General features: G+C 44.1%; 2 protein-coding genes across 5 annotated transcripts; both read right to left on the reverse strand.

The window, feature by feature from the left end:
- Positions 1-2042: 2042 nt before the first annotated feature.
- MFN1 (mitofusin 1) lies at positions 2043-19607 on the reverse strand. Its single transcript, XM_065748375.1, has 17 exons — positions 19451-19607; positions 18456-18591; positions 16370-16532; positions 15642-15766; positions 14525-14633; positions 13630-13737; positions 12776-12929; positions 12576-12643; positions 9681-9802; positions 8099-8225; positions 6987-7091; positions 6385-6487; positions 5180-5409; positions 4517-4672; positions 3816-4012; positions 3233-3367; positions 2043-2664 (listed from the first exon to the last, which is right to left on the reverse strand). Exons 1-17 carry the CDS (start codon positions 19563-19565, stop codon positions 2595-2597), a joined length of 2223 nt encoding a protein of 740 aa, XP_065604447.1. The 5' UTR covers positions 19566-19607; the 3' UTR covers positions 2043-2594.
- Positions 19608-22266: 2659 nt separating this feature from the next.
- Positions 22267-26267, reverse strand: ZNF639 (zinc finger protein 639). Of its 4 annotated transcripts, none has more exons than XM_065747895.1 (6): positions 26249-26267; positions 25357-25489; positions 25176-25243; positions 24712-24819; positions 23759-23893; positions 22267-23488 (listed from the first exon to the last, which is right to left on the reverse strand). In XM_065747895.1, the coding sequence occupies exons 3-6, from the start codon at positions 25231-25233 to the stop codon at positions 22341-22343; spliced, it is 1449 nt and encodes a 482-aa protein (XP_065603967.1). In that variant the 5' UTR covers positions 25234-25243; positions 25357-25489; positions 26249-26267; the 3' UTR covers positions 22267-22340. The 4 variants fall into 4 exon arrangements, with proteins under 4 accessions (XP_065603967.1, XP_065603968.1, XP_065603969.1 ...); XM_065747896.1 differs by lacking the exon at positions 26249-26267 and adding an exon at positions 25805-25974; XM_065747897.1 differs by lacking the exon at positions 25357-25489 and having other exon boundaries at positions 26249-26266.
- Positions 26268-26891: the final 624 nt, after the last annotated feature.

Here is a 26891-nt window from a genome sequence, read left to right on the forward strand (position 1 = left end):
TATCCAAGTGCTGGTTATGTAAAATACATGCAGAATGTTAATGCAGTGTTGTTATGGTAAATGTGTGAACAGTGTTACTAATTGATATAACTGATAACAGATTACATGTGCCTGACATTCTTATACCACACAGTATGTTTAGGTTTTAACTAATATGGACTTCGGTGGAATAGTCTTAGGTATTTCAAGCCTTTGTTTTACTTACACAATGGTGCTCTATTTGTGTTTTTCTCTTTTTTTTTTTTTAAGAAGAAAAAAAATAAAAGCATCTGAACACTTGTAGTACATATTACATCCAAAGGAGCCCAAACCCAACTGCTCGTTACCACGCTCGGTTTTAGTTTGCCTTCCGTTCGCGGCGCCCCTCACCAGCTCGGTTCCTTCTGTCACTCGTTGCTGACTACTTTGGGTAACTTCGGTCATGTTACCAGTTATGAAGTGATTCTGCACTGCCTTTGGATCGTGTATGTATACAGAAACAGTCTTAAAGCTTTTATTTAAGCTATTAAAAAACCAGGGACTTGTGCCATTTGTTCTTTAACAGTGCTGTTGTAAAAAGACTTCCCTGTGAAAAAAATCACTTGCTATGAACTCTGTTTATAGCGTTTCTTTTTTTTCCCACGATGGATCTTTTCTTTGTATTTGTACAGTGGCTCAGTGAAAGATGTTGCCATGAGTTGATATTGTAACCAATAAACAAGTGCTTTTAACCAGATGGGGCCGTGTGGCTGCTCCTTTCTGCCTCAGCCCTGCCCCGCAGCTCCTTCCCACTTCTGCTGTGGAAGGGGAACGCTGCGCAGGTGAACTGCGCTCCTGAACAGATGTTACGGGAACTGTTTTCTCTCTCAGCCAGCGTGGCTTCCTGGGGGCAGAACCAACTCACCAGGGCCTGCTCAGGCTGCACTAAGGGTGCAGGATGGTCGTTGGCCACCGATGCTGTTCGGTGTTACACCATTCCTTCACTGCTGAGAGTGGAATTCCTGATGTGCAGTGCCATCTTCCACTCTTTTTTAAGGCTGTAGCACTAATTCTTTTCTCCACAACTGAATGAAGTGCTCAGTAACTACTGCATGTGGGGACACACAGGGAGACACTCATTACATTTAGCCTCAAAGGTTATGGCTTTTGTCCTGCAGGGGAAGCAAGGTGGAGGGTTTCCCTTCTGCCACAGCTGCCAAGGAACATTACCACTGGAGAAAAGAGTGAGTTATTTTTTTAATAAATTTCCACAGAACACATGCATGTAATCTTTTCATCTCTGTACCATCTCCATCACAGTGCTTCACCCGAGAGCACCGACTGTGACCTCAGGACCACGGAGGCTGTGCTGGCACTGCCACGTTCACAGTTTCCCTCAGACAACCTGAGAGCCCTCCCATGCACTGCCAACACCAGCTGAGCTGTGCTGTGCTGTCACAGTCCAGCAAACGCTGCTCCTCACATTGCTAACAACATTCCATTGGTATTAGCTTTTAAAACCTTTCCTTTTAGGATAGCCCTTTTTCACTGGAAGATAGATAGCAAATCCCTTTTTTAAGTTTTGAATTGCTATGCGCCATTAGTCCTGGTCATACAGCCATAAAAATATATAAATATTCTGAAAAGGCTTTCTCTGACAAAATAAGCTACTCTTAAAAAGTCTGGTTAGAAAAATGAAGGTGCTCAGTGATTGCAGGTGGCAGCAGCCACGTGAAGAGGCTTCACGCTGTTAGAGGGGAGCAGAGGGAAAAGCAGTCCCCCATCCCTGTCACACATCTCACGGCACAGATCAGTGCTGCAGCAGAACTGAGGAGCCGGTCAGGATGTTGTGCTCCACCTCTGCCTGAAGCCTCACACCCCCAGCATACAGAAATGGGTCAAAACCACAGACTCAGCCACTGCAGCTGAACGTGGGCTCTGGCTGTGCTCTCAGGGGCAGGTGGCCATTTCACCACTTCCTCAGCTGTTCACTTCATAACGCCAACGTGGCCAGATGCACGAGCAAGTGGGGAAACCACAGCCTGCTGCACTGCACCAGTGACTGCTCTCCCGTTACCACTTTTGTTTCCTTATCCAAGAACAGGAACATCTTCCCAACCCAGTTCCACTTGCTTTCGAAACAGTCTGCACCCCTTCCCCCTGTGCTGGAGCTCACGCTCCCCTCCCTTAAAAAAAAAAAAGCAAAACCAGAACAAGCACAGATGAAAGAGCAGCATCCTTCCCTGGCTGCTCCTACCCAACTGAGAACAGGAGGGGGATGGTGGTGCTAAGCTCTCTCCCTGCATAAACTCCTGGATGCCAGGAAGCCACACGTGCCCCTGCTGGACACTAACCGAAATCAAAAGGGATTTGGGTTTTTATTGTCGAGTGCCCAAAGAAATTCATTGTTAAAGAATTTTAGCCCCAAATCTGCAAAGCAAACGTAACACTTTTAGTGTCCCACAGCTCTTCAGTTCAGTTCACCATCAGAGTTCAAATTAAGCTTTACAATAATTAAGTGTAATCAAATTAAGATTAAAAATATAAATCATTTCAGGTGACTCCACAGAGAAGCATCATCTGTACAAGTTCTACTTTGTCCTACAAAGGGTCACTGGGAAAGGTACGATGGTGCTTCATTTACTCTTTTGAAGAAAATGCTTTGTAAAGCCATCTAGTTCATTCTCAAGGTGAATGGCTTTATTTCTGTAAAACAAACAAAAGCAAAAGGATTTACTTCAGTGCAGTACGATCACAAGGAGGGCAGAAGCAATATCTGTGTTTGGTTCCTAGTCCTGAAACTCAGCACTGAGAAAAGCACAACGCTGCTGCGCTCAGAGCCCGACCCTCCTGAGTCACTCAGCCCCCATTGCTGGAAGTTTCTGTTCCACAAACACCTACTGTGCTGACAAAAGCGAAGTGGTACTGAACTGAATGATGACCTGAGAGCTGCTCTAACCCTCTCCTGTTCCTTCAGAAGGTGTCACCCTCAGTTTACCTGTGGGAGACAAACACTCTCAAGGAAGCCACCTCTCCTGTACGATTCAGGAAGGTAGAGACTGTCTGAGAGAGCGCACTCTGGGAGCTCTGCTCATTCCCCTTGGAAGAAGCTTGCATCTACTTAGCTCTTCAGCAAAGAGCTGTTCGGTTGTGAGTAAAGGAAAGAGGTACTGGTGCACAGCCCTCCATGCCTGTGTAGGCCTCGCTTTCAGATGCCCATCCCACTGAGGGCAGCAGTGCCAGGAATTGGCTCCTGGTGCTCACACACACTTACCTCAGTTGCTTGGAGTGGCTCTGTATGTCCTCCAGCTGATCTATTTCTTTGGAAAGACGGGCAATCTCATTTTCCAGGTTTTTCTGGGTAATATCCACCTGCTGACAGAGCCGAGCAAAGGTAGTGGCCATTTCCCTGAAGGAAAACCAGGTTTGTAATCGGAGCTTACAGAAGTAACACACGATAAATCACACAGCAAAACACTGCAACCAAAGCTTCCAGCTGCCAGGGGATTTCAGATCTGCACACATCACAGAATTACCTAATTTTCAAATTTAAAAGGCAACCTTGATCATAAGAAGGTGCCGCAGTCTATGCCGACATCACACCTGTCAGCCTTTAACTGAGCACAGGCTTTAAGCCCAAGATGCAGATGCTCCCAGGTACCACACTGCAGCAGCCAAGTCTCTCCCCTGCAGCATTAGAGCCCAGCCATCCCAACCCCTGAGGCAGAAAACAATATCACAAATGCAATGTCCCTTACAATAAATGCTAAGGAGCCCTGCAGCCTCAGGAGCATTCAGCTGCCTTCCCACACCACACACAGCACTGACAAAGCTCTCTTGCATTGTGTAACACTTACTGCTGCACCTGGTGGCTGCAGTTTGCACTCGTGAGGCTGACGATCATCTGCAGCTTTTCGGTTGCATAGTTTACAAACTGCTGCTTGAAGGCTCTCTCTTTTGCCTTAGTGGTCCAAGTCAGTCTCTCATAGAGATACAATAACCCATACATACTTAAGGAGAGAGAGATGAGTTTCCAGCCAACTGTTTTCCAGATCTGAAAAGGAAGACCCATTAGCCTAAATAAGAGTTGCCCTATAGAATACAATTAGAATTAGACTACAAGGAAATCTACTTATTTCCACCCTTTTTTGTTGCTGGTTTTGTCTTCACAGCCCTTTCACCAGGTGAGATGAGCAAATATATTACTGTAGAGCAATACAGCTCTATCCACATGTGGTTTTTGTAAGCTGGTGCCCCACTGGCATGGAGAACATCCAGGTTACAGAAACAGGAAGGAAAAAGCAAAGCTCCCACCAGTTCAACAGTATATAAGGCACTATGGAACCACCCCGTAACTCAGAAGCTGAACACAGACAGAACATTCCAGCTATGTCATCACAGCCATTTTCTCACTACAGTCTGACTGTGTACCCAGGGTACTACGTGTGCTCATCCAGCCCAGCAGAGCTAATAAATCACTTCATGCTTCATGCTGCATGAACCCCAGAAAGGAGAGAACCCATCTCTGCTGTCAGTGAGTGTCACTACGACTACTTGCCACTCCGCCAACAACGATGATGCTCATGGAGGTCCGTGACATCAGCGAAGCTAAACTCATTACCAGAGGAACCATGAAATCATCGGGTGATGTGTTCTCTGGAGTTGCAGCAGGAAGGCTGGCAGCAGACGGGGTGGTAGCTAAGGGACGAGGGATCTAGAAGAGTGGAATACAGCAGCCTGAGTGAAAAAGCATTACAGAACTACACGGAGACTGGGGTTATTTTCATATGCTCAGGGTTCCTTTCATTTAAAGAGAACTCTTCAGTACAGAAGTCTGAACAATGCTCCAGGTGAGCAGTGGAGGGTCTGACAGTTGTATGGGGAGCGGGGCAGAACGAGGGCTCTGCTCAAGGATCCAAAGGGGACAAATAAAACAGTTCCCCAGAGGGTTCAATCCAAGGGGAAACAGAACTCAGACAACAACTGCAGAAAGTACAGGAAAGACTTCTGGTTCCCTTTTAACCCTGAACATAATCCAATAAAACAACTCCTGCCAAAAATGCTTCACACGAAGGGATTGGGGAAAGGCGGCGGCAGCAAGTGGGTAAGCAGGAGAAGCAAATAGGATCTTAAAAATATCTAATTAAAAAATGAATCAATCTATCCTCATTAAGGCAAAACACAGCCCTTAGAACGTCAGCCTCATCTCCGAAGCACTCACTTGTAAACTGGGATCTACCAGTCCCTGAAGTACTCTCTGTGCATGTTTAGGGCCCAAGAACCGGTTTACGAGTGAAGTCCATCCCAAGGAAAAGTGGAACATTATATCCTCTTGAAAATCCGCACAGAGGCTGTGACAGTTTAGATCATAGCTGAGGTCAAACTTCTTGCATGGAATGAGCAAGTGGAGCTGATTCTGAGCACCAGAAGGCAACAGTGGTTTCAGGTTTTCTAGAAATAAAACCAAACAGCGAGGATGAGTTAATGCTGAAAGCCTGACAGCATACTCCCAAGCAGAATCCCTGCAGCACTGACCAGCTCTGAGAACAACAAGAATCCACACTGACTTTTTAAACAAACAAACAAATACTTAGAAAAAAGCCCTTGGGCATTTTAGCAGTCTGGATCCTAACAGAGCAGCCCACTCACTGCTCGGATAAAACAGCCACACAAAAGCAACTTGTAGATAAAGCACCACTGTCAAAAAAGGACGTGTTAACTAAAAGACCTCCAGCAATGGTAAAAGATAAGGATGACAGTGACTAAGTCCACCAATCCAGCCATTTCTTCTGCCATACAGAAAAGGCAATGTTACTGAACAGGATAACAAGGCTTCATGTCATTCAATCATCTTGCTCCGAATCTTTTATTACCAGAAACAGATCAGAGCAGAAGAAACAGATAAGCAATAACATTACATAGGAAACATTGCTACCTAAAAAAAAAACCCCAACATCTTCAAAAAAAACCAGAGTGCTAAATCAGGACCCTACCACAACTGCTGTGCAAAACCATCAAGTCAATCTGCAGTGACTCGGAGTGAAGTCTGTACTGCAGAAACATTATGTGGCAATTACTGCGTTTCATGGCTAAACTGGGGTTACAAAAGGATTAGACAAGTTCCCAGAGGAAGGACCATTACTGCTTGCTTCAACCATTACTTCAGATGCTGTATTTTGGTTCAGAAGTCCCTCAGTGGGGCACGGATCACTCTACTGACCTTGCTGCATTCTCCTCCCCAAGCATCTGTTACTGGCTATTACCAGAGATGAGTACTGAGCTAAACAGACAGCCCCAAGCCAGGGTGGTCTGCCCTTTCTGTTGCATCATGCAAACATTACATCGTGTTCAGAAAGAAAATCATTTTAAAAGCAGATCTTCCTAAATCGTGCTCTCAACAGAAGTCAGCACTGTGCTGCCCGTTACCAATGATCTCCTGCTGGGACTGCAGCATGGACTCGTTGACCTCGCTGGAGCAGCGGTCAGCCAGGTTCCTTCCCAAGCCATCTTCTATGTGCTTGTTGAGTTCCTGAAGATTTATAAAGAATATTACACTCACTGACTTCTACTCAGCTCATCCATTCCACCACGTGGTTCAGAGGTATGTTAAACACCGTTTGCATTTGCAAGGGGAAGAAAAGCAGGCTATGATGCAAATAAGATGCCTTTAAATTGTGACTGAAAACCTAATTAGAGTGACACAGGGAGGGTTTCTCTAGGCCTGTTGTCATTGAGAAGCATATGGAAAAGCATGCATTTTCAATAAGAATGTGACACTGAGGAGCACACCACTGCTGTGCTGCCCTACAAAGCAGTCACAATTCAATAGGTGATTTCACTGGACTTCATAGAGATAGACCAATCCCACCCACACCAATAGAGTCTGCTCTGGGCACTCTGCAGAGCCAGGACATGGTTGAGATACATGTGCATCATAAAAGATTCTGCAATGCTTAAACAAAGTGTCACATAAAATGACACACCAATTATGAAAACACAGAGCTAAAGGAAAGAGAAAGAAAACTTACTGTCTTATAGAGCTTCAGCACTTGAGGAGAAGAGTGAAAGTCTGAATAAAATTCATCAACCAGAACCGAAAGTCTGCAAATCTCATCAGTCATGGCAGAGGAGACCTGAAAGACAAAGCAGTACAATGCCTCTTCAGTCTCTTCCAGGCAGAGTGGTAGCAGGCTTCTGAGCTAACACAGTTACAACGAATAATTCAGTTACCTGACACTCAGCAAAGACTGCCATGGTATGTCTTTTTTCTTTCTTTTTGTTGTTCTTTTGTTCAAAATGGAACACTGACACTTCAAATGTGTTTCACAAGCTTGGGCGGGGCACGTAGCTCTGCCAGCGACTGAAAGGGACTGGTGTTCAGAGGGAAAACCCTTGAATCTGGGAGATTTTTGACACTGCTATGACATGCTATTGTCAGGACACTTCAAGGTCACAATCTACTCCCCTCAATCAGCTTCTGCAGCTAACCAGAAATATTCATCTGTCCAGAGGTAAAGCTTGCAGGCTTCTCCTTATAATCACAGGCAGTTTCAGATGATTGGGATGCTAGAGGCCACGGGTAATGCAATTTTTCCCCAACAGGCACTGGAGACACTCAGTGTTTTTTGATCTTGTATGCTCAGGACACGCACAAGAAAACTGGATTACAGTCTAGCAATCTCTTACCCATCAATTAGTACTGCTGATATGAAGTAAAACAACGTCTTATCAAATACTTCAGTCTTTAGTCCAGCCAAGCATCCTGGACTAATATAATCTGATAGTCTATATTCATTTATGCACTTTCTGAATATAAACGTTGTCTCCAAATTTAGGAAAGCAAAAAGCTCCCTCAAATTATGCTACCACCTTGAGAAGTGCCCATCCCAAACACCTCTAACCCACGCTTCTTTGCAATTCACATCCACTCAGGCTGAAGATTTGCTTCACCCATCCTTGCAGAATGTCAGATCCAACTTCTCTGAAGCTCAGAGTCTCTGTGGTTAGCCACAGCTTTAATGCAGACAGCAAAGTCATTTGTGAGAAGTTCATCTGTTGCTCCACATCCATGTGCCGACAGACACTGCTTTATCTGCCACACCGTGCCCTGTGCACGCCCCTCCCTCTCTGCAGTACTTACTTTATTTTCTACTTCCTCAGTAACACGTTTGATTTTTATCTTTGTATCTTCTGTCAAAACATTCAGCTGATTCCGAACGAAGTCCAAGCGGTCCTTCTGGTCTTCTCGCTCCTCCATGGAGAGCACTCTAATGGAGCAGAAAGGAAACCACTGTTAGCAGCAGGAATCCTCCCAGAAACGAAGCAAGCACGAACCACTAGGCACAAAGCAGCGAGCTTACGGCTTACTGAGCAGCCAAAAAGATTCCAAAGTGACAGTGGAACAAAGCAGAAACAATGACTGCTTCAGAATGGCTGCAATGTAGATATAAAATTTACAAGTGCATTGAATAGATCTATCCTAAAAATTAGTGTTTGGAGTTGGAGCTATATAAAGAGGGAGCAGAAATGAGGGGCCTTTAATACTTAGCCTTTCCCAATCAAAAAAGAAAGAAAAGATAAATCCAGTCAAACTGTCCTACTGCTGCTCACCAGCACCATTCAACTGCTCCTTACCAACAACATGAGCCCGATGACCCTGCAGAGCAAACTGGAGGCAGCAGAAACTAAAACTGTCACAAACAACTCTCTTGAAAGGTGCTCAGCCTATCATTTAAGTAAAACACACTTAAAATCTAGAGCAGCTGTGTCTTGTAGGATCAGCAGTTACATCAAAAGACAGTTCGGACTAAGAGGGGTCACTACACAGGTTTGAGTTGGTCAACTGACAGAAAGGAGGAATGAAAATATTCTCCAAAGGCTTCACAGCAGGTTCTCATAGCATCTGACAAAGCGAGACAGACTACTGTGTAAGCAGGCAGTTTGGCAATGCTGATGTGTTTGGGAAGATGAGTGTTTGGCACACATAGCCGAGTCTGCTGGGACATAAAGACTCCTTATTAACAGCCACAGCAAGGAGGTGGATGGACAGGATCAAACAACAGCAAGTTCATGTTGTATGACAGAGAGAAGAGGCAGCAGCAAAAGTGGGGAAAAAACATTCATAAATCAAATCTCCAAAAACATATGGAACTATGAGAGAGATGAGTTATCATAAGAACTAAAGGATATTTTCGTGAGCAAAGAGAGAGTGAAGACACTGAAGGATACAACCCAAAAAGCTCCAGAGGCTCAGCCCAAAGCGTTCACGTGGGCTCTTCCCACCCTTTGCAGCACTCCAAGCACTTGCAGATCAGAGCACCACATCCTCCCATAGAGTACTCAGTGTTACCATAAACAAACACCTGCAGGTAAAGCAGCAGGCCCACACGTGACTGCTGAGGTGCTGGATACAACGAGAAAAAATCTTCTGAAAGTTTTGAAAATAGACTGGAAAATCCCACAGATTCTCTTTGTGACCATAAGTCAGTGAGAAGGAAAATAAAGTAAACCAAGATCCCTCCACAGGAGTCATAGAGCAAGGGCAAGGCCGAGCAGTGCAAGCAAGCAGCAGTCAAAGTGACACACCAGGGAAATTCTCCATTTCTTAGCAATGGAAAAAGTGCATTTTACAGTCCAAAATGACCCCAGAAACCACCAGCACAGAAATGGCTTCTTAGATGACCTGGAGAAACCAACACCAACCAGCCCTCCCACACACCTACCTTTTCTCTGCTGCAGCTACGTTTATGGCGTCCATAATGTTTTTCACAGTATCTATTATCTGTTTAGCTCTGATAGTGTGCTGTTCAAACTTGGTTTTCACGGCTGACTGCGAGATACACTCCTGCGAGGAGCCCAAGCCACAACACATTACTGCAATTCCATACCAACACTGTCTGGAATTTCACTGTCAGAAAGCACTTGCTGCTATTAGCATGAACTTAAACCCATGAGAAACAAAAAGAGAAAACATACAGAAATCAAAAGACAACAGAACTGAAGTCTCAGATGAAGCCACGGCAGCAGATCTGTACCTTTGTGGTCATTCACAGTAATGTGCAGAGGTTTTTTGTCTAAAACAAATGAGGAATGTAAACAAAAACCATTCGTGCCTATGTCAGATAAACCTAGATCTTCAGAAAACTCTCCAAACTGTCTATTGGGAACGAGGAATGTCTAACATGAATCCTGGCAGAGCTGCCTTGCTCCACTTCTCTCTGTTGCAATAAATATTCACAGCTTCAAGAAGCAGCTCTGTGTCCCTAAAAACATTAGATGGCTACGTCAATACTGACAGTCCAAGCACAGACTGTGTAATTAGGAATTAGAAACAAAGACAATCACACAGGATAGAAAAGTTGCCCAACAGACCTTAACATATTACTGAAGTGTTAAATCTATGAGTACAGAATGCTCCAAAAATTTCTAACCAATCTGCAATCTCAAATGTTGTTCAGGAATTCAGGTGTTACAGAAAATAGAATGAAATATGTACATAGGTTTAACGTGGGCAAAGCAGGTCAGTTGTGATTAGTCACAAATTAAGACTCTAAGTAATTGTACATCGTGAGTCATGTGGCCAATGAAAGGTGCTGGAGCTCAGTCTGCACTGCCACCACAAAGCAGCAGGAACTTCTGTACTCGGGGAAGAAGGCAATCAGCTGGCTTCCTCACATCAGATCTGCTCTGTGGTGGTGGTGTTTAGGGTAGGGCTTATTATTTTAACTATTCTTAATCTGTGGATAGCACAAACAACTTTTATGTTGCTTTTAGAAGACTTGTCTATGACTTTAGCATATGCTGCAAGAACAAATTCCAGCTATCTACAAACAATAGATAAAACAAAAGAAACAAAATGAATAAAATATATTCCCTGTTCCTCGATGAAGCAGATCTAGAAATCAGCAATGAAAGGCCAGAGTTTCAGAAATATCAGCACATTGTTAGAGCTAGACTAGACACAGAGGAAAGAGTCTTCCCAGCATTAGCACGTGGTAGATAAAAGGATGACAGTCACTCACAACACAACCAGACAATCCAAGTTAGAGCACTAGGAAAAACACAAAGGTTAATTATATGACTGGAAAAGCTAAGAGGAAGACAGGAGTGTTTTTGCTGTTAAGACTGTAAATAAACATCTACTGAAACAAAAATGAAAGCTTTCAATGTTTCAATAACATAACTCAACCTACTGTAAGATTGCTGCCTTCCAGGTCAGCCAGACAGTCTTTCAGTGTTTGAGAAGGACCCTGCTGCTAATTCAGGCTGGGTTATTCATTCTAAATAACAGTCAGAATTATCATTCCTCCACACACAGTTTCTGTTTGGCAAAGCAACTCTGCAAACCCTACAACCCACGACACAACTGGTTTGTGGTTTCATGTAGAATATCCACTAAAGACAACTGCATACAGTCTGCTGGATTCAGCAAGACATTTATTGTGATTTCAGGATGGATCATTTTGGGGGTTGTGACCTTGGGACAGAAGATTCTCACCTAAGTGGCCAGCTTGAGACTCTCAAATCTGATTTACCAATGTGCTGAGTGTTTATAACACCACATAATTTAATAAGTGACATGTCTACCAATTTTAAAATAGCCTGTGTTGATTGCCTAACTGTAATTATGAGAGATTTCAGAAAAATAAATGCTTTGGACACAGTGCATAGCAAAAATACATGGCAGTAATTGATTAAAAGCCTTAATTTCCACTTTTTCCCTACCACGTGGAAGTTTCCTACTATCAGTCTAAGGACAAAAATGACAAAGAAAAATGCACATTTGGCTATAAGTAGTGACCAAAGCAAGAAACTTCAATTCTCATGGACTTCTGCACTGTCTGTACTCTGAACTAATTCCTTCATCGTCTCACTCAGCTACCATAACAGTGCTCACAAAGCCTGAACAATCAAGGCAGATCTAAGACCCAATTGAAGATAAATAACAGCTTTAGGCTTACCAAATCCCACAAGATAGATCCACAGATCCTATCTCATATAAATTAACTGATAATCTACCCAGACCTACTGCTGAAGAACATGTGAACTCAGCTATGACCACAGCTGAACTGAGGGTGAAGGATGGTTTCAGGACAACACCAAGGAAGCAAAAAGAGTGTTAGTGTTCAGAGCATCAGAGCTAAGAGGTAGATAATGGTGATGATTTCAAAACTCTGGCTTTAAAAACGCAAGTAAATATTTACTTTTACATTAGTGAAACACATTACCTTATTGTTTGAGTGCTGGACTGCAATAATGAATTACAAAGCTACAAGTTCAGAACAGAATAAGTCTTCCAGTGCAGCAGGCATTTTAGCAGCTAGTAGTTAAGTGATACAACCATTTCTAAGAGCAGTCTCTTCTATACTATCCAGGTATTGAGATCTCAAAACATGAGCTTAGTGTTCAGCTTTGACCCCTCCCTCACTGAACAATACTCTGCTCTACATGCTGTTCTAAGAGAGAACTGATGAATGGAGCCAAAAGATAAGGCAAAGCTGCCACATGGTTGGAATACCTGACACTCCTCCACTTGATCACCAAGGTCACACTACACATAAACAAAAGTTACCTTTGCATCAGTAAAAGAGGCAGTTAAAAAAGTCCATCAGAAATACCTCAAATATCTGCTCAAAATTTTGAAATTCTTGGAATCTTGTTTGAAACCCTTCAGCAGGTACTCCACCTGCAGAACATAACAGACCATAAGGGAGAGAACAACACTGCACAACACAACAATGACTAACCTCGTCACTTTTAGCAGGTTTTATATTTTTTTTCTGCATTTGAGGGAAAAAAAAAAAGAGTTCCTACACACCACTCTCTGGCATTCCTTGGGCCTTCTGTCTCCTGGCACTCAGAACTTCTTTTGCTGAAACAAAAAAGATGCGATTCCTCGCTTCGATGGGATCTATTACTTTGAGTTCATCAACAAGAAAAGTCAGACAGCGCTCCATGTGCTGCCTGCGCACCTGAGGAAAGGTGAAAAGCTCATGAGGAAAAGGCAACAACAATCAAGCTGACATCAAATCGAAGCATTTGAGCACAAAGCAAACAATGCCAGGTGCTGAACTATCCAGTAGATGCCTACTAACCCTACTGCTTTTAAATCACTTGATGAGGCCTGGAAGCAAACACATTTCCTCCTAGAATGGTCTTTATTTATGTACGTTGTTATCTCAGTCAGGTACTGATGTCACTGATACATTCCCCATATGCAGAGTACTGAGCATTTCTAAGGGCATCTGGCTTGCAGTAAGAGCTTAGGGCTGTTGCCATCTTGTACTGTAGGTTGACAGCCACTCTAACATGCTTTAACATGTATAACCTGTACCCTCAGGCTGCATTAGCAATACAGAATTGAAAGGTAACACAAAGAACATGCGAAGCAAGCTTACTGTGGAAGACAAAGGTTCTAAAGAAGCCTCTGCTGCACTACCTGTCTGCCTACACTGCAGTTTAGCTGAAGCAGCAAGTTATTTCCATTTTTGGATCAAACACTTTATCCTTTCACTAATAAGGCAAAGCTGTTGTTTTCATTCTAGTAAGTGTATCACCCTGGCAATTTATATAGATATATACCTCCACGTGCATAAAGACACACACACAAATAAATTATCTCTTTGTATATATGTTTATATCAGTCCAAGCAAGAGATACCAAGTCACTTACATCTTCCATATATTCTGGTTCTGATGCAGAGGCATCCCATCTATTGTTCAAGATGAAGATGTTTGGCTTAGACAGACGTTCATTCACTTTATGGAAGAAATGTTTTTCCTATGAATTAAAACACAAACAGGAAACTCTCCAGACATCTGAAACTGTCATGCATTCTTCTGCAAGAGATCTGACTATGAAAAAGGGTTTTTAAAGATTCAGGTTAAAAAAAATTCATTAGCATTGAAAACCACAAACATCCAGCACAGAAAAAAGGCTTATGGGAGTTCAAAAGTCATCAGTTGTCTTAAAACTGACGTCAAAGAAACAAGCCAACAGTGCTTCTAACCTGCCTAAAAATGGGCAGAAGTACAATTAATAAAGCTTCCAAAACAAATATTTTGGAAAACACTGGAACAGAAAAAAAAAAAAAAACCTAAAAACAACTCTTCTATACATCTCTCATGTAATTTACTGTCTTTTTCTGCTTTGTTACAAAACAGAATCTCCTTCAATTTTTCTTGCCTTCCATTAAATTTGTTCCCAACGGTGTGACAGTCACAATTTTGTTAGGGAAGAGAAAGAGAAAAAGCACATTAAACATGACGTGATGGTATCTGTTCTTTTTTTTCCCCCAGAAAGATGCCTGGCTGAAACTGTGAAGTCTTCCTTAGTGGTACCACCATCACACTCTCATCCACCACACCAACTCTGGCTTCTACAACCAGAAGCTAGACCCTTCATTTCTAACTGTATTCTTCAACTAAATTATATTAGCTTGAACCATAAAATAGTTGCATTTTCTGCTTGAGCTCCTATAGCTTGAGCCGCAGAAAAAAAAAGCCACTGCTGAAATGCTTCCATTTTAAACACTAAAGAACTAACATTGCATCACTGCACATCGTACCGTGTTCATGAGAGTAGATTCAGAATTGGCAACCAAGACAAACACATCAGCATCTAAGCAGAACTTGTCAATCCAGCTGTCCAGCTCTGTAGTCACATCTGTGCCAGGGCTGTTGATATCAAACAAACTCATATTTATCACAGCAACAGAGTACTCTATTTTTACAAAGTGATGAAAATAGATTAGGACATTATAGTAAGATATGAAGTTTCACACCTTTAGTCTAAAGCTCAACTCAAGCAAAATAAAAAAAGTCTCATTGTCATTTAGCAGTTATCTGTCACATATTTGACCATCAACTCATTACAAAATGCAATGAACAAATACACAGATCATAACAGCCAAAAAAATATCAGGCAGTCTGTCAGCAATCCAGGCAGAATGCTCTTCCTCGCCATATCCCAAGTTTTAGATTGCAATCAGAAAGAATTGTAAGTTATTCATTACCTGTTTTTTCCACTAAGAAAGGCCTATTTAGAGTTATAAACCTAAGCACAATTTGCATAACATAACAATTACAATTAAGTGGGGACTATAAAGCTGTCAGTTTTTCAAAAACAAGTGGAATATAAGCACTACTTCGTGCTTGAAAAACCTGTTATTTCTGGTTCAGACCATGGGAAACATCAGCTCAACACACAGGCCACATTAACATTTTCAGGGCACTCAACAGTGTGACATGCACGTCCTACAACCCTTAAAATAAGTTTTGAGATATGAAGTCCAGGCCACTCATGCTTCACATGGTTGGTCTGGAGCATTTAAGGACAAGGAGTGAGCAAAAGGTTTACAGCCACACTGACTCTGCTCACGCTTCCATACTGTTTGTTTTAAAGGTGGCAGCACACTCAGCCAAAAGCAAGCCCCTCCTACAGCAGTCACAGGACATCTGTTTGCTCCAACCCCTACAACACCAGACCTGGAGGAGCAATGACAGGCAGCACTACCTACAAAAGAACAATCTCTGTGCTCCTGGGAGAGGAGGGGAAAAAAAGCACCACTCAGTAACTTTGCAACCTGATAAGCAAAGCAGAAGCAATCAGTCAGCAAATCTCTCTTTCAAACACTGCAGTGGCACGTTTACCTGATGAAGAATCTATTGCGATAGAAAGCATACCTGTCCACTAACACCAAATCATCCCTCAGCAGCGCACACTTGGACTTGGGCCAGAAGACGTGCACCAGACAGCCAGCTTTCAAATCTTTATCCATGTGAAGTGCATGAGCAAGCTGATTGACTGTCTACCAGGAACATGAAGAGAGAAGACAAACACAAAGTGTGTACCACAAACAAGTCTGCAAACCAGCCTGATTCAGTTCTCCCACAAACCTGTCAAAAGGGCAATACTCACTCCTGGTGAATATTTGTGCCTTTCTTTAAAAACATTTTTTTTTTCATTTTCTTAAGACTCACTACTGATTAGAGAATGAGTTGTGCTTCAGGCTCAAATGAAACTTCACATGGGAGTTTCATCTGAGCCACAAAGTGGTATTCCTCACAAGGCTAGTGTGATACTGAGAGCTGTCACAGTCTGCCTCAGGGCTTTTAAGGCATCGCTGTGAGCAGTTAAAGAAGGTAAGTGCCCTAAGGCCAACGAGAGAGACACAGTTAATCTTAGCAGCAACAGAACTTACCAACAGTCCTACAAAAATAGATCACTCAGTATGTTCTATGCTACAGTGACACACACCTTAGCTGTTTTCTCTGAGGTACAACAGTTTCATCTATTAGCTTAACAATGATAAATGAGTTATACTTTCATTAGACTCCAAACTGTTGCATAAGACAGATCTTTTGAGAAAAGGCTCCTGTAAAAAAAGGCCTTGATTGTTCAGGAACTCTACCTTGACGCTCTTCTTCTCATCCGACCCCTCTGTCATGAGGTAGGCCTTATCTCCATCAGTGCCTTCCACGCTGAGAAAGCAGTTAGTTGTATGGCCAATCCCACTAGGAAGTACTTTATCCCACAGCATTGCATTAATGACCGAACTTTTCCCACTGCTTGTTCTAAAGAAAGAAAATGAGAGCACACTGAACACAGCAAAGTAGCAGCAAGCACACTTTCCTCTTGAACTGAATGCATTCCTCTTTAACCCCATTATGCCCACACTTTTTTGGGGTGTGAGAGAGCATCAAACCACTTCAGCATGGCTTGCCAGAAAAAAGGAGTTCAGGAAAAGTTCAATAGAACAGCAATTACAACACACCAACATTGCCTATCCAACCAAAAAAGCCAATTTCCATGTGTATAACTTGTACCAGCTGAACAAGCTCAACCTGTACTGGAAAAACAGCCTTTACTTGGGATACTTGTGTCTATATAGGAAATCTATTTTAAAACAAAACAAAATAAAACAGCTTTGTTGCTTTGCTGCACCAGAAAAAGCATCTAGTCTAAAATGATGCCTCAGATCAATGCAAAGCAGTTGCTAAATACCACCACCCTGTCCCACAGAAGGGGCAGCCTGCCCTCTGCCTTGTGCCAGCTCTGGAATTCCTGAAGAAGAGAGCTGATGGAAAACCTATGTGCATTTTGGATAGAGTTATGTTTTGATCAGGTAATGATTTTGCATTCCTGCTCACAACAAAGCTAAGGAAGTAATTCCAGGGATGCTGGAGAAGGATGTGAGGAAAAGGTTGCATGACAGGGGCAGAGGAGGACTTAGTAGCTTCTCTGATGGCATTAACAGTGACTCCTTAAAATGCTTGTGAAATTATCACCTCTGTAACTTAATACACTGCCCTCAGAAAACACTGATCTGTGCCAGTGAGGAAGGAACACTTCTGACATAGCCCTGTAAGCATTAGACATGGTGCAAAAGAAGCACTGCACCAATGCCTTGAGATATGTCTCCAAGTATTGCTGGCTGGGAATTCTCATCAGAGCCAACTCAGAACAATTTAATCGACAATAATCTCAACTTAATCAAGATCTCCAAAGGAAGATGTGAAGCAGTGTGCAAAAAGATATTCAAATTTATTTATTTCATGCAATCCTTATGATGTAAATGCTGTCTTTAAACATGGAACTTAGTCTTGTCCTTATTTCAGACAGAAAAAGTAGCTCAATTAAACCAGTGCTCTAATGACTCAAGGCAACCATTCACCAATTCAGCACCTCTACAAGGACATGAAGTTCTCAGCAATGCTCCATCTTGCACTAACCCTCACCCATAAAGATTTGAGACTGAACTCTTACACAGTAGTGTGAAGTAAGCACAGATTGTAATTTGTTAACAGAGCCACTTCCTCTAGCAGAAAAGTTCAGTACTCATTGTACAATACTTTACAAATTCATTCAAAACATCAGAGAGAGAGAGTTCAGGTTAAGGTTTAATTAATCCTTCCCTGTGCTGAATATGCAAAAAAGCAACATTCACCGTGTAGCACAGCTTGTAACTGTGCTCAGCTTCTAACTTTGTGAAATGCCAAGGTTCAGATATAAGCAGTTTATTTATCTCCTTTCATCGAGGGCCTCTAGGACTGCCTATTTTTCTTCAGTTGCTTATATGTGGAAATAAGCAGCTCCAAGTTTTGTTTTTCAGTACTTATAATACACAGCAACAAAAGTTCTTAAAAACATCAGTTCAGTACAACAAATACACTGAACAAACAATACCACCAGGCTAAACAAACAGGACATTCAGGACACGGCAACTAACTCTGATCTTCCTAAGTCAAACAACGGACCTACACAAAATAACTATTTCCCATAATTTATCAATTCAAATATGTAACAACATATATAATTAAGCTATGCAAATGGAACGAGATGGCATCACAGAAATATTTAGTGTCTGTAAGGGTAGGAATGAGCATGTTCAAAGGATGATCATATAACAAAGAACTGATTCTGGTACAGTCATTTTACAAACACGGACATTAAGTCTTGAAGAGATGAAATTAAGCTCTGGAAGTTTCATTCATTACCTGCCGAAAAACGCCACTTTCATGTGCCTCCGTGAGAGCACCTCACCGATGACTGCTAACTTCTTCTTATATGCCTGTATTTCTGCTAATTCATCTTCTGTTGCTACATGTTCAAGCTCTGGGTTCCTGTATGTTGCTACACACAGGTAAAAAAAAACCAAACAAATACTATCACATATAGCGTGTACGCTCTGGGACACAAAATCTACGTTATCAATACTTCACATGCCATGCCTAAATTTTAACGGTGCAGAAATAAGAAGACAAAACAAAGTCCCTGATGTTAGCCTGTCCTTTGACAGCCCCACACAGCACTTGGGAAATCACATCAAATCACTACAGGTGAATCAACAGGCTCACTCCTAAAGTTAAAACCTATCTACATATAAACAGAACATGCAGATCTCATAATGGGAATGAACCTCTTCAGGCTGCAACACATGGGCTTACTGCCTGGCCCTGCTCTTTGTGACACTGCCTCCTCCAAGAACTGAAATGAGGACTGCCATGGACACTGGAGACAGGCTGGGCTGTCCTCTCAGCATAGAGCTCATCAGGACAATGAGCAACCAACATGCGTGGCAACACATGCCTCCACACTGCTGAAACCTGTGCTGTTGTAACCATAGGTTCTTTGCATCATATCTTTATGATCTACCTTCCTATTAGGTAGAACCTACTTTCTGTGCTTCTTTTTCTATGCATAAGGAACTGAAATAGGGCCATAAATAGTCTCAAACCATGCGAGGTAGCTCAGCTTTCACCAACACAAAAGCAGCCACTGCCACACCATGCAGCCAGTTGTTATTAGGCATGACCATCCCAGGCATTGCTACCAGCACAGCATTTCACTTTCCTAAAGCAAAAAACACGATGACATCTGAAAGCATATGTTTACACAAGCAGCACACTGACACGTACCACAGCACACACTGCACTGCCACAAAACCAGTTCAAAGCAATGGAGCAGGCCTTGTGTCAAGCCAAAAACCAACCTTCCACAAAAGCAGCCCCCTCGGTGACGTAGTCCAGCAGCTGCTCGAAGATGGCAGTGATGGTCTTTTTGGCCAGCACGAAGTGCTTCAGTGGGGACACAGTGGCTTCCGCCATTATGTAACTGTGGGGAAAGTTGCATAAAGTGACCAAAACAAGCAGGGAACCCATGTCTATGAAAACCAACGTGTTCCCAGCCAGTAATTAAAACAACAACATAAAGAATGACAGCAAGGCACGATGCTGGCAAACTTTTCCACCACACGCGCTGACAGTCGCTCACACGGCACGAGCATAGCTCCAGCACCGATTTCGTACGGCTCGCTTCCAAGCTCCCACTATAACCCCACTCCCGCATGCAGGTCACAATATCCTCCCTCGACCAGGCCCGGGCAGCACGGACGAGGCCAAATGAGGCCAGGCCGCGCACCCACGCTCAGCACTGCAGACAGCGGCTCGGACGGCGGTGCGGACCGCGCTCCCGCTCCTCCCCAGGGCCCGCCGTTACCAGACAACCGCCGCGCTGCCGGCGGGGCCCCCACGCCGCCGCCGCCCCCTGCCCCGCCACCGGGCCGCATGTGACGCCACTTCCGCGTCCGGCTCCTCCCCCTCCTCCTCCCGGCTCCGCCCACGGGATCAGAGCGGCGGGCGCCATGTTTAGTAAGGGTCCTTGAGGGGGGGGAGCGGCGGCCGCCATCTGCACGAGGGCACCGGGGACGGCCGAGTGTGAAATGGAGACGGGGCGATATGGGAAGCAGCGCCTCTCTGCCCTTCACAGCCGCCGGCGTTCTGATTCATTAAAAAAAAAAATATATATATATATATATATATCTATTTTGTCAGGTCTGGTGCAGCCACGTGTCCGCGGAGACATCGGAACATGAGAGCTGCCTGCCGGCACCCCATCACAGCCCCTCTGCCCGGTGCCAGGCACCCCAAGGGCAGGCGGGGAGCCCGGGGCCGGCAGCAGCGCTCTTTGATCGCACTCCGTTAGCTGAGGTGACAAACACTTCCTGGGGTTCAGAAGCACCGCTCTTTGTACGTTTGGTTCATTACCGAGGAACGCCACGCGCAGCCAGCCCTCCCGGCCACTGCCGCTGCTGCCTAACCCAGGAAGGACCGCGTGACGCTAAATAACACTTCGGTGTCTGGCAGGTCTAGGGTGCTCCGAGCTCAGCCCAGCACAGGAACCTGGCCTCCCACCCAGCTCTGACTTCACAGCCACCTCACAGTGCCCTTGCTGGGAACATCAGGCTGTCCCCACGTGCACAGTCATTGCTTCTGCCGCTCCAGCTTCTAAACACGCACCACTTGGGAGCTGTGTTTTCTTCCACTGCATACCTTTCTTGTTTTAGCACGCTGGTCATGTAGAAACAAGTCACTTATTTGTGCTACTGTGAAATGAGACCAGCTGGTCACATATATTTCCATTTACTTTCTGATACGATTGATAAAAAACCCCACACTGCAGTCCTGCATTTGTAAAATCCAACCTAAGTAAAACTTGAATGTATTTCTTAATTAGACACCGTGGCATGCACTTCAGGTACGGACCCACCATATACCACTCCTATGGCATATTATTTTAATTCCTATTTTAGAGATTAGGAATTGACATAAGCCAACAAGAAGCCACCCTGGAGTCCTGAGTCACCTGAGTCAAGAGTGGGCTGGAAGACAAGCTCCAGCATCCCCCCCTCACTCTGTTATACCTATACGAGCAAAATCAGCTTTCCATATATACAATAACTCTTCCTAGCACTCTGAACTACATTACTGCTACCACACTAAGCCAGAGTGAGCCAGGCAATATGAAATTAGTGATTCTACTGCAGATCATTACTGATTCAACTTTCGGTCACTGAGAACTATAGCTATGGAAAGAAGCTTAAAAATTCACCTAGGAAAATTGCCCAAAGAGCACTGTGTATCTAATCAGAATAGCTGTACTAAATCATACAGACTTAAAATGACTTTCCTCCAATTATTAGTTGTGGAAAAGCTAATTACAAATCTACAGAATTATTACAATTAGGAACTTTCTCCAGTGAGGTTGGTAACATATTTCAGAACAAAACTAAGACTTTAGATATGAAAATTACACTATATATTGTCAGCTAGATCACACATCCCCTCAGAGTTACTCCTTGAAGCACAACCCGATCTGCACACAGGCAGTACCTGTCTCCTTCATGCATCAAAACAAAGACAGCAAGTGAAGGTAAATAAAGGAAACAAAAGTGAGGCAGGTGCTCCCTAGTAAATGTGTGGGTGAAAGCACTGTTGGGACAGGATCTGAAACTGAACATTGAACAAAGACAGAAAGCAAACTTTGAGATACAACAGGTACCCTCAAGACATGTCAATTTTAAAGCTTATCAAGAATGCAAGGTGGTAAATAGGGGCTGACATATGAATTTGGTCACTCGCACGCCCAGGAATTTTTGGAACACACCTATCTTCGGCAGGCTGGTGCCATGTCCTAAACGTGAGCAGTGCCCTGCTGCTGTGGGGGGTAACGTGAGTAGGAGATGCAGCTGAGATCAGAACGGTATTACTTCAGCACGGAGCTCGATGTTGGCTTTCTCTTTGTCATTTTAAACTCCAAAGAGCTGCTGTGGTAGCTTTCATGTGAGAGTGCAGGATAACCATCAGAACTACCACGACGTGCAACTGCTCCCACTGTCCCTCCCCCCCAGAATGTGACCCATCACTCTGTACATGTGATTATACCTACTGAAAATCCTAGGTAAGGAAATTTCTAACACCGAGTCGTTATACATGCTTTGTTGATGTAAAAACATTAACATTGTACAAGTGCTGTTAAAACTGTATTTAATATTGTATTAATATTCCCATTCCTAACAAGCTTATTGCAGGGAAAGAAAGTAATCAAGTTGTCTCATGTATCTGAAGATGACTTAGGAGATCTTTTTCATTTCCAAATCTCATCAAACAATCAGTACATTTATGTGGCAAGTCTGTTGAATGCCTGAAATCCAAATGGGTTTTAAGGTCTTCAATCTGTCCTGTTGAATATTCACAGTATTGACACAAATAAATCCCTTCAGATAAATGAGAGCTTAAATGCTTGCAATACTCCAACATACCTGAAAAGCCCTTTCCACAGTCATCACAAACGTGGGGGAATATTTTGGTGTGTTCAATAGCTACATGCCTGTTGACGTTTGTATGCAGCCTGCTCCTAAAGCCACACACTTGGCATACAAAGAAGTTCTTGCATTTGTCAAAACTGATTTTGTTTATGAGACTGTACTGTCCACGCTCCTTGTTATGATAGCTGTCACTGAGCTCTATCAGTCGGCACGCGTGTTCGTTCACCACGTGGCTATGCAGATCTTCTGGATCATTTGTTTCATGCTCACAGAACTGACACAAATACTGCTCGTCACAGCTGTGTTCCTGGAAGTGCAGGTACAGCTCACTGCTTGAGGAGAACTGCATATCACACTGCTCACACCAATAAAGGTGGTCATTGAAGTGAGTGTCTGCTATGTGCTGACTCAGATTCTCAAATATCACCGTTTTGTAATCACAGTATTTACAGATGTACGGGTCCTCCTCGTGCAGTTTCACGTGCTCAATGAGCTGCACTTTGCTGGAGAAGCTTTCTTTGCAGACTTTACAGACATGAGTGTCCGTGCACGTCTTATGCTTCAGGATCATGTGCTGTTTCAAATCAGAGAAGTACTTGCTATTAAACTCACAGAGCTCACATTTGTACAGGCCGCTGCTGTTGGCTCTGAGCAAAGGCCACTTCTGCTGAGCTGTGATATTCAAAGCCTGGTTCTTCTCAAAGATTTTACAGGTTTCAAGAGGGATCTCCTCTAGGTCCTCAGCTTCTAGCTTCTCAGGTGACACAGTTTGTGTTTCTATATCATGCACTTCTACAGCATTAACTTCTGTTGTAGAAATTTCTACCGTTTGAATATCAAGAGGTTTTTCTTCTTCTGTAGGGCTGTCACTGAATATAGGCGAGTCACATACGTCTTTGCACATTCCATTATTAGCAGCTTTGTCTGTAGGATCAAACAGGTAATAAAAGTCAGTTTAAAAAAAAAAAAGAAACTGCAAAACAGTTGAGTCCATGTTTAGTTTGTTGTAGTTCATAAATGTGACAAGCAGATATTGTTAGCGAGGCAATGGGACTGCAACTAACACATAAATAAGGTAAACCACAAAACCCTGATCTCTTCTGCCAAACCAAGAAAGTAAAGTATTTGTTACAGTAAAAGCCAATACCTGTGGCTTCCAGCTTCCCAGTACCTAAGCTGCAAATCCACACTTACCTTTATCCTTCTTTTTAGGGTCTGTATAGTGCAACCCCAAGTTTGAATGTGACCCACTCCACTGAGAAGTCCCAGCGTGCACTGGACTCCCGTCATCATCCGTGTCTATGCTCTGCACTGGACTGTGGTATCTACCTACAAAGATAAAAGGATTGTCTTGTCATCATTCATTCATTCCAGCATCATCCTGACTCCTAGATTTAACCTATGTCTTATTTACTTATTCTAGTTGCATAATTTGTCTTTATATACTAACTGCATCAAAACGTATGCTAAAGAATGTAACAATAAACACTGTAGATAGGAATTACTTCCATACATGCAGAAGTTAACAAAAGAACTGGTGGAAATTCTTTCAATTTCCGCAAAAGAAGTTGATTATACTAAAAAAACCACCCTGTAAATTTTTCACTGAAACTTCACGTATAAAATACACTTTTTAAAATTTTCTCAGATATTTCTGGTCATCCTACTTTGAAGAATGATATTTTTTTAGACTTGTACTTTGCTAGATTTTTTATTAGAGTGGAATGAAAAACAAATACAGCAAAAGTGCATCCTCACATCTACTCTGCCCAGTATGCTGAACTTTACATCAGTTAGTGGCTGCTGTAAAAAGACAATTTTCCTAAGTACATGGTACAACTGGTGGTAAATTGGTCAATTTCTTCTGAACTCTTAGATTATTTGCATACAATTGAATATTCAGATGAAGATTAATAGCTGTTCTAAATGCTATAAAATCGAAGGAATGTTTTGTTGTCACCGTTTTTGTACCTTGTTGGAAGATTTTTTTACTTCTAATAATTTAAATGTGATTTTCAGTCTAAGGCATACCAGATAATGCTCAGAAGACTACCAATATATGTTTTGTATTCAATTTATTTCTATGAATCAGAGTACAATGCACTTAGTCAAGGATTACATAGCAAGATCCCACGATGCACTCTTACCTCTGTTTTCAGAATACTTTATGTCTGGTTGTTTCATAGAACAGACACTGTAGCAGTGGTCAGAAAAAATTCCACTATTGTCTATGTATTTAGGTGCACCTGAAGAATCTATATTAAAAAAAACAAGGAGAGATTTACACTGACACACAGATGTAGGCACATATGGACTTAGTATTCACCAAAGTTCTCACTGGCTACGTTTTTACTTCTCACTTTGTGAGCATTCTATGCTGGTACGTTCTTGTTCTGATTCACAGCTTTCAGCTGCTGCTTTTGTGTTCAGAGCATCAGATGCAGTTGCTGTCAAACTGCTTCCACTGAAGACGGTGAAAGGAGCACAGCTAATGCAGTGCTGAATGCTTATGGGCCACTCAATCCCAACATCTATTGCACGCTCTCCATGATAAAGCTGTTATTCTGAGGAAAATTAAATGAAGTGTACAGAACTCGAGCTTTAGGCTGACCTGAGTATCGAGAAGGGTGTAGTGTCTTCCGTTTCCTCTTCTTAGGATGCTCGTTCATTTTGAACAGTCTATGCCAACAATAAAATGAAAACGTTCAAGAACTGGCTAGACTTGTATTTATCAGCTTATATCTTCCATGAAACAACACAAATATCCTGAAACCCCAAACACCACATCTTACCACTATCCCACACTGTGCAGCATCAGCAAGCAGGGCAGCCCGCAGGCTGACAGCCACACTGCTCCTGCACGCAGCAAATGCAGCAGCGCGACGCCTTCATCTGCGGAGGGACAACGTTTAACACACCCTAAACCTAAAACGAAAACCCAACCAAGCGAGCGTATCAGAAACAAATCCACAACTACGGATAACCGCAAGGCAAAAAAACCGCCACAGAGCGCCGATAGCGGCGTCTGGTGACGGGTATGGGCGCTGATGGAGCGCACGCTCAGGGACACGCTGCCCTTTGTCTGCGGCTCCCGAAAGGAAACGGAGCTGACACCGAACCCGCCCGGGTGATGCGTCGGCCCCAAGGGCTGCGAACAGAGCCCGAGCCGTTCCGCAGCACACCGCTCGCAACGAGAAAAAAACAAAAGCCCACAAAAGCTCGCATCTCCTGTCGCGTTACCGACGGCCTCGGGAAATGAAACAATCGGTGCGAACCGCAGGTTCGCGCTAACGGGACGATCTCAGGGCGAACCGCTTTAGGGCCGTATCGGAGGCACCGAACGCCGCCATCGCTTCGGCTGCGAGGGAAGAACCCAAAGCGCACCGGGACCGCCCCTTCCCGAGCCGCGGCCTAGCGGGGCCGGGAGCAGGGCGAGGAGGCAGCGCGGATTCGGCGGGGAAGGGCCCAGCCCGGAACCGACACAGAGCGAGCGTGAGTTACGGCTGCGGCCGGCGGGATGCGGCGGGACGGGCGCGCTTCAAATGGCGCCGGGGAGAGCGCTTAAGATGGGGACGGGCGGGAGAAGGCGGCTCCACGGCGGGAGGGAGGCGGGAGCCACGCCGCTTCTCGGGGCTCCGGGCGACGCCGCGGCCGCCGCACCGCTGCCTGCCCGCCGGGACTCACCTTCCGCTCCGCGCCCAGCCCGGCCCGCAGCCGCCTCCGGACGCGGCGCTCCCCGCGGGGGAAAGGGCGGGGCGGGGCGAGCGGCGGCCGCGACTATGGCGCCCCCCGGCGGGCGCGGCGCGAAGAGGAGGGCGCCTCCCGGCTCCGCCGCAGCGGCCGCGCGGCGGTGGTCGGGGCCTTTCTCCCATCCCCTTGTACCGCGGTACCGGGCGGTTCTTTCACACCGGAGGCTGGCGTCGTGCGAGATTCAATTCACAAAATCCTACCCTCGGCCTTTGGGAAGTCAGAGGACAGGGCTTTAGGGGCAGCTGAGGGGGTTACAGCCGCGTTGGAGGAGCTTCCCCATGTGGTCACATGCGTTGAAGGCAACGTACAACAGTCCTTTTGAAGGCACACTGCTGAGCCCTCAGAAAATAATGCAACTCATCTCTTTGAGATGAATTATCAATCAAATAAGATATTAGCATCCCTCCTCAGTTTGTTCTGCAGTGCTTATCCCAGTTATAGGGAGCTGAGTTTCCTCCAAGACATTCCCATAAGTTAACCACCACCGTCCAGCTGGGTTGATGCCCACATCTTTCTGTTCATGGCTAAGTTTCCTATGTAAATACTGTGAAAATGAAAACAAACACTTTCCTAGTGC

This window comes from Cyrtonyx montezumae, unplaced genomic scaffold (genome assembly GCF_038088225.1).
Source record: "Cyrtonyx montezumae isolate F1298 unplaced genomic scaffold, pur_monq_1.0 scaffold_5, whole genome shotgun sequence".
Classification (NCBI taxonomy): domain Eukaryota; kingdom Metazoa; phylum Chordata; class Aves; order Galliformes; family Odontophoridae; genus Cyrtonyx; species Cyrtonyx montezumae.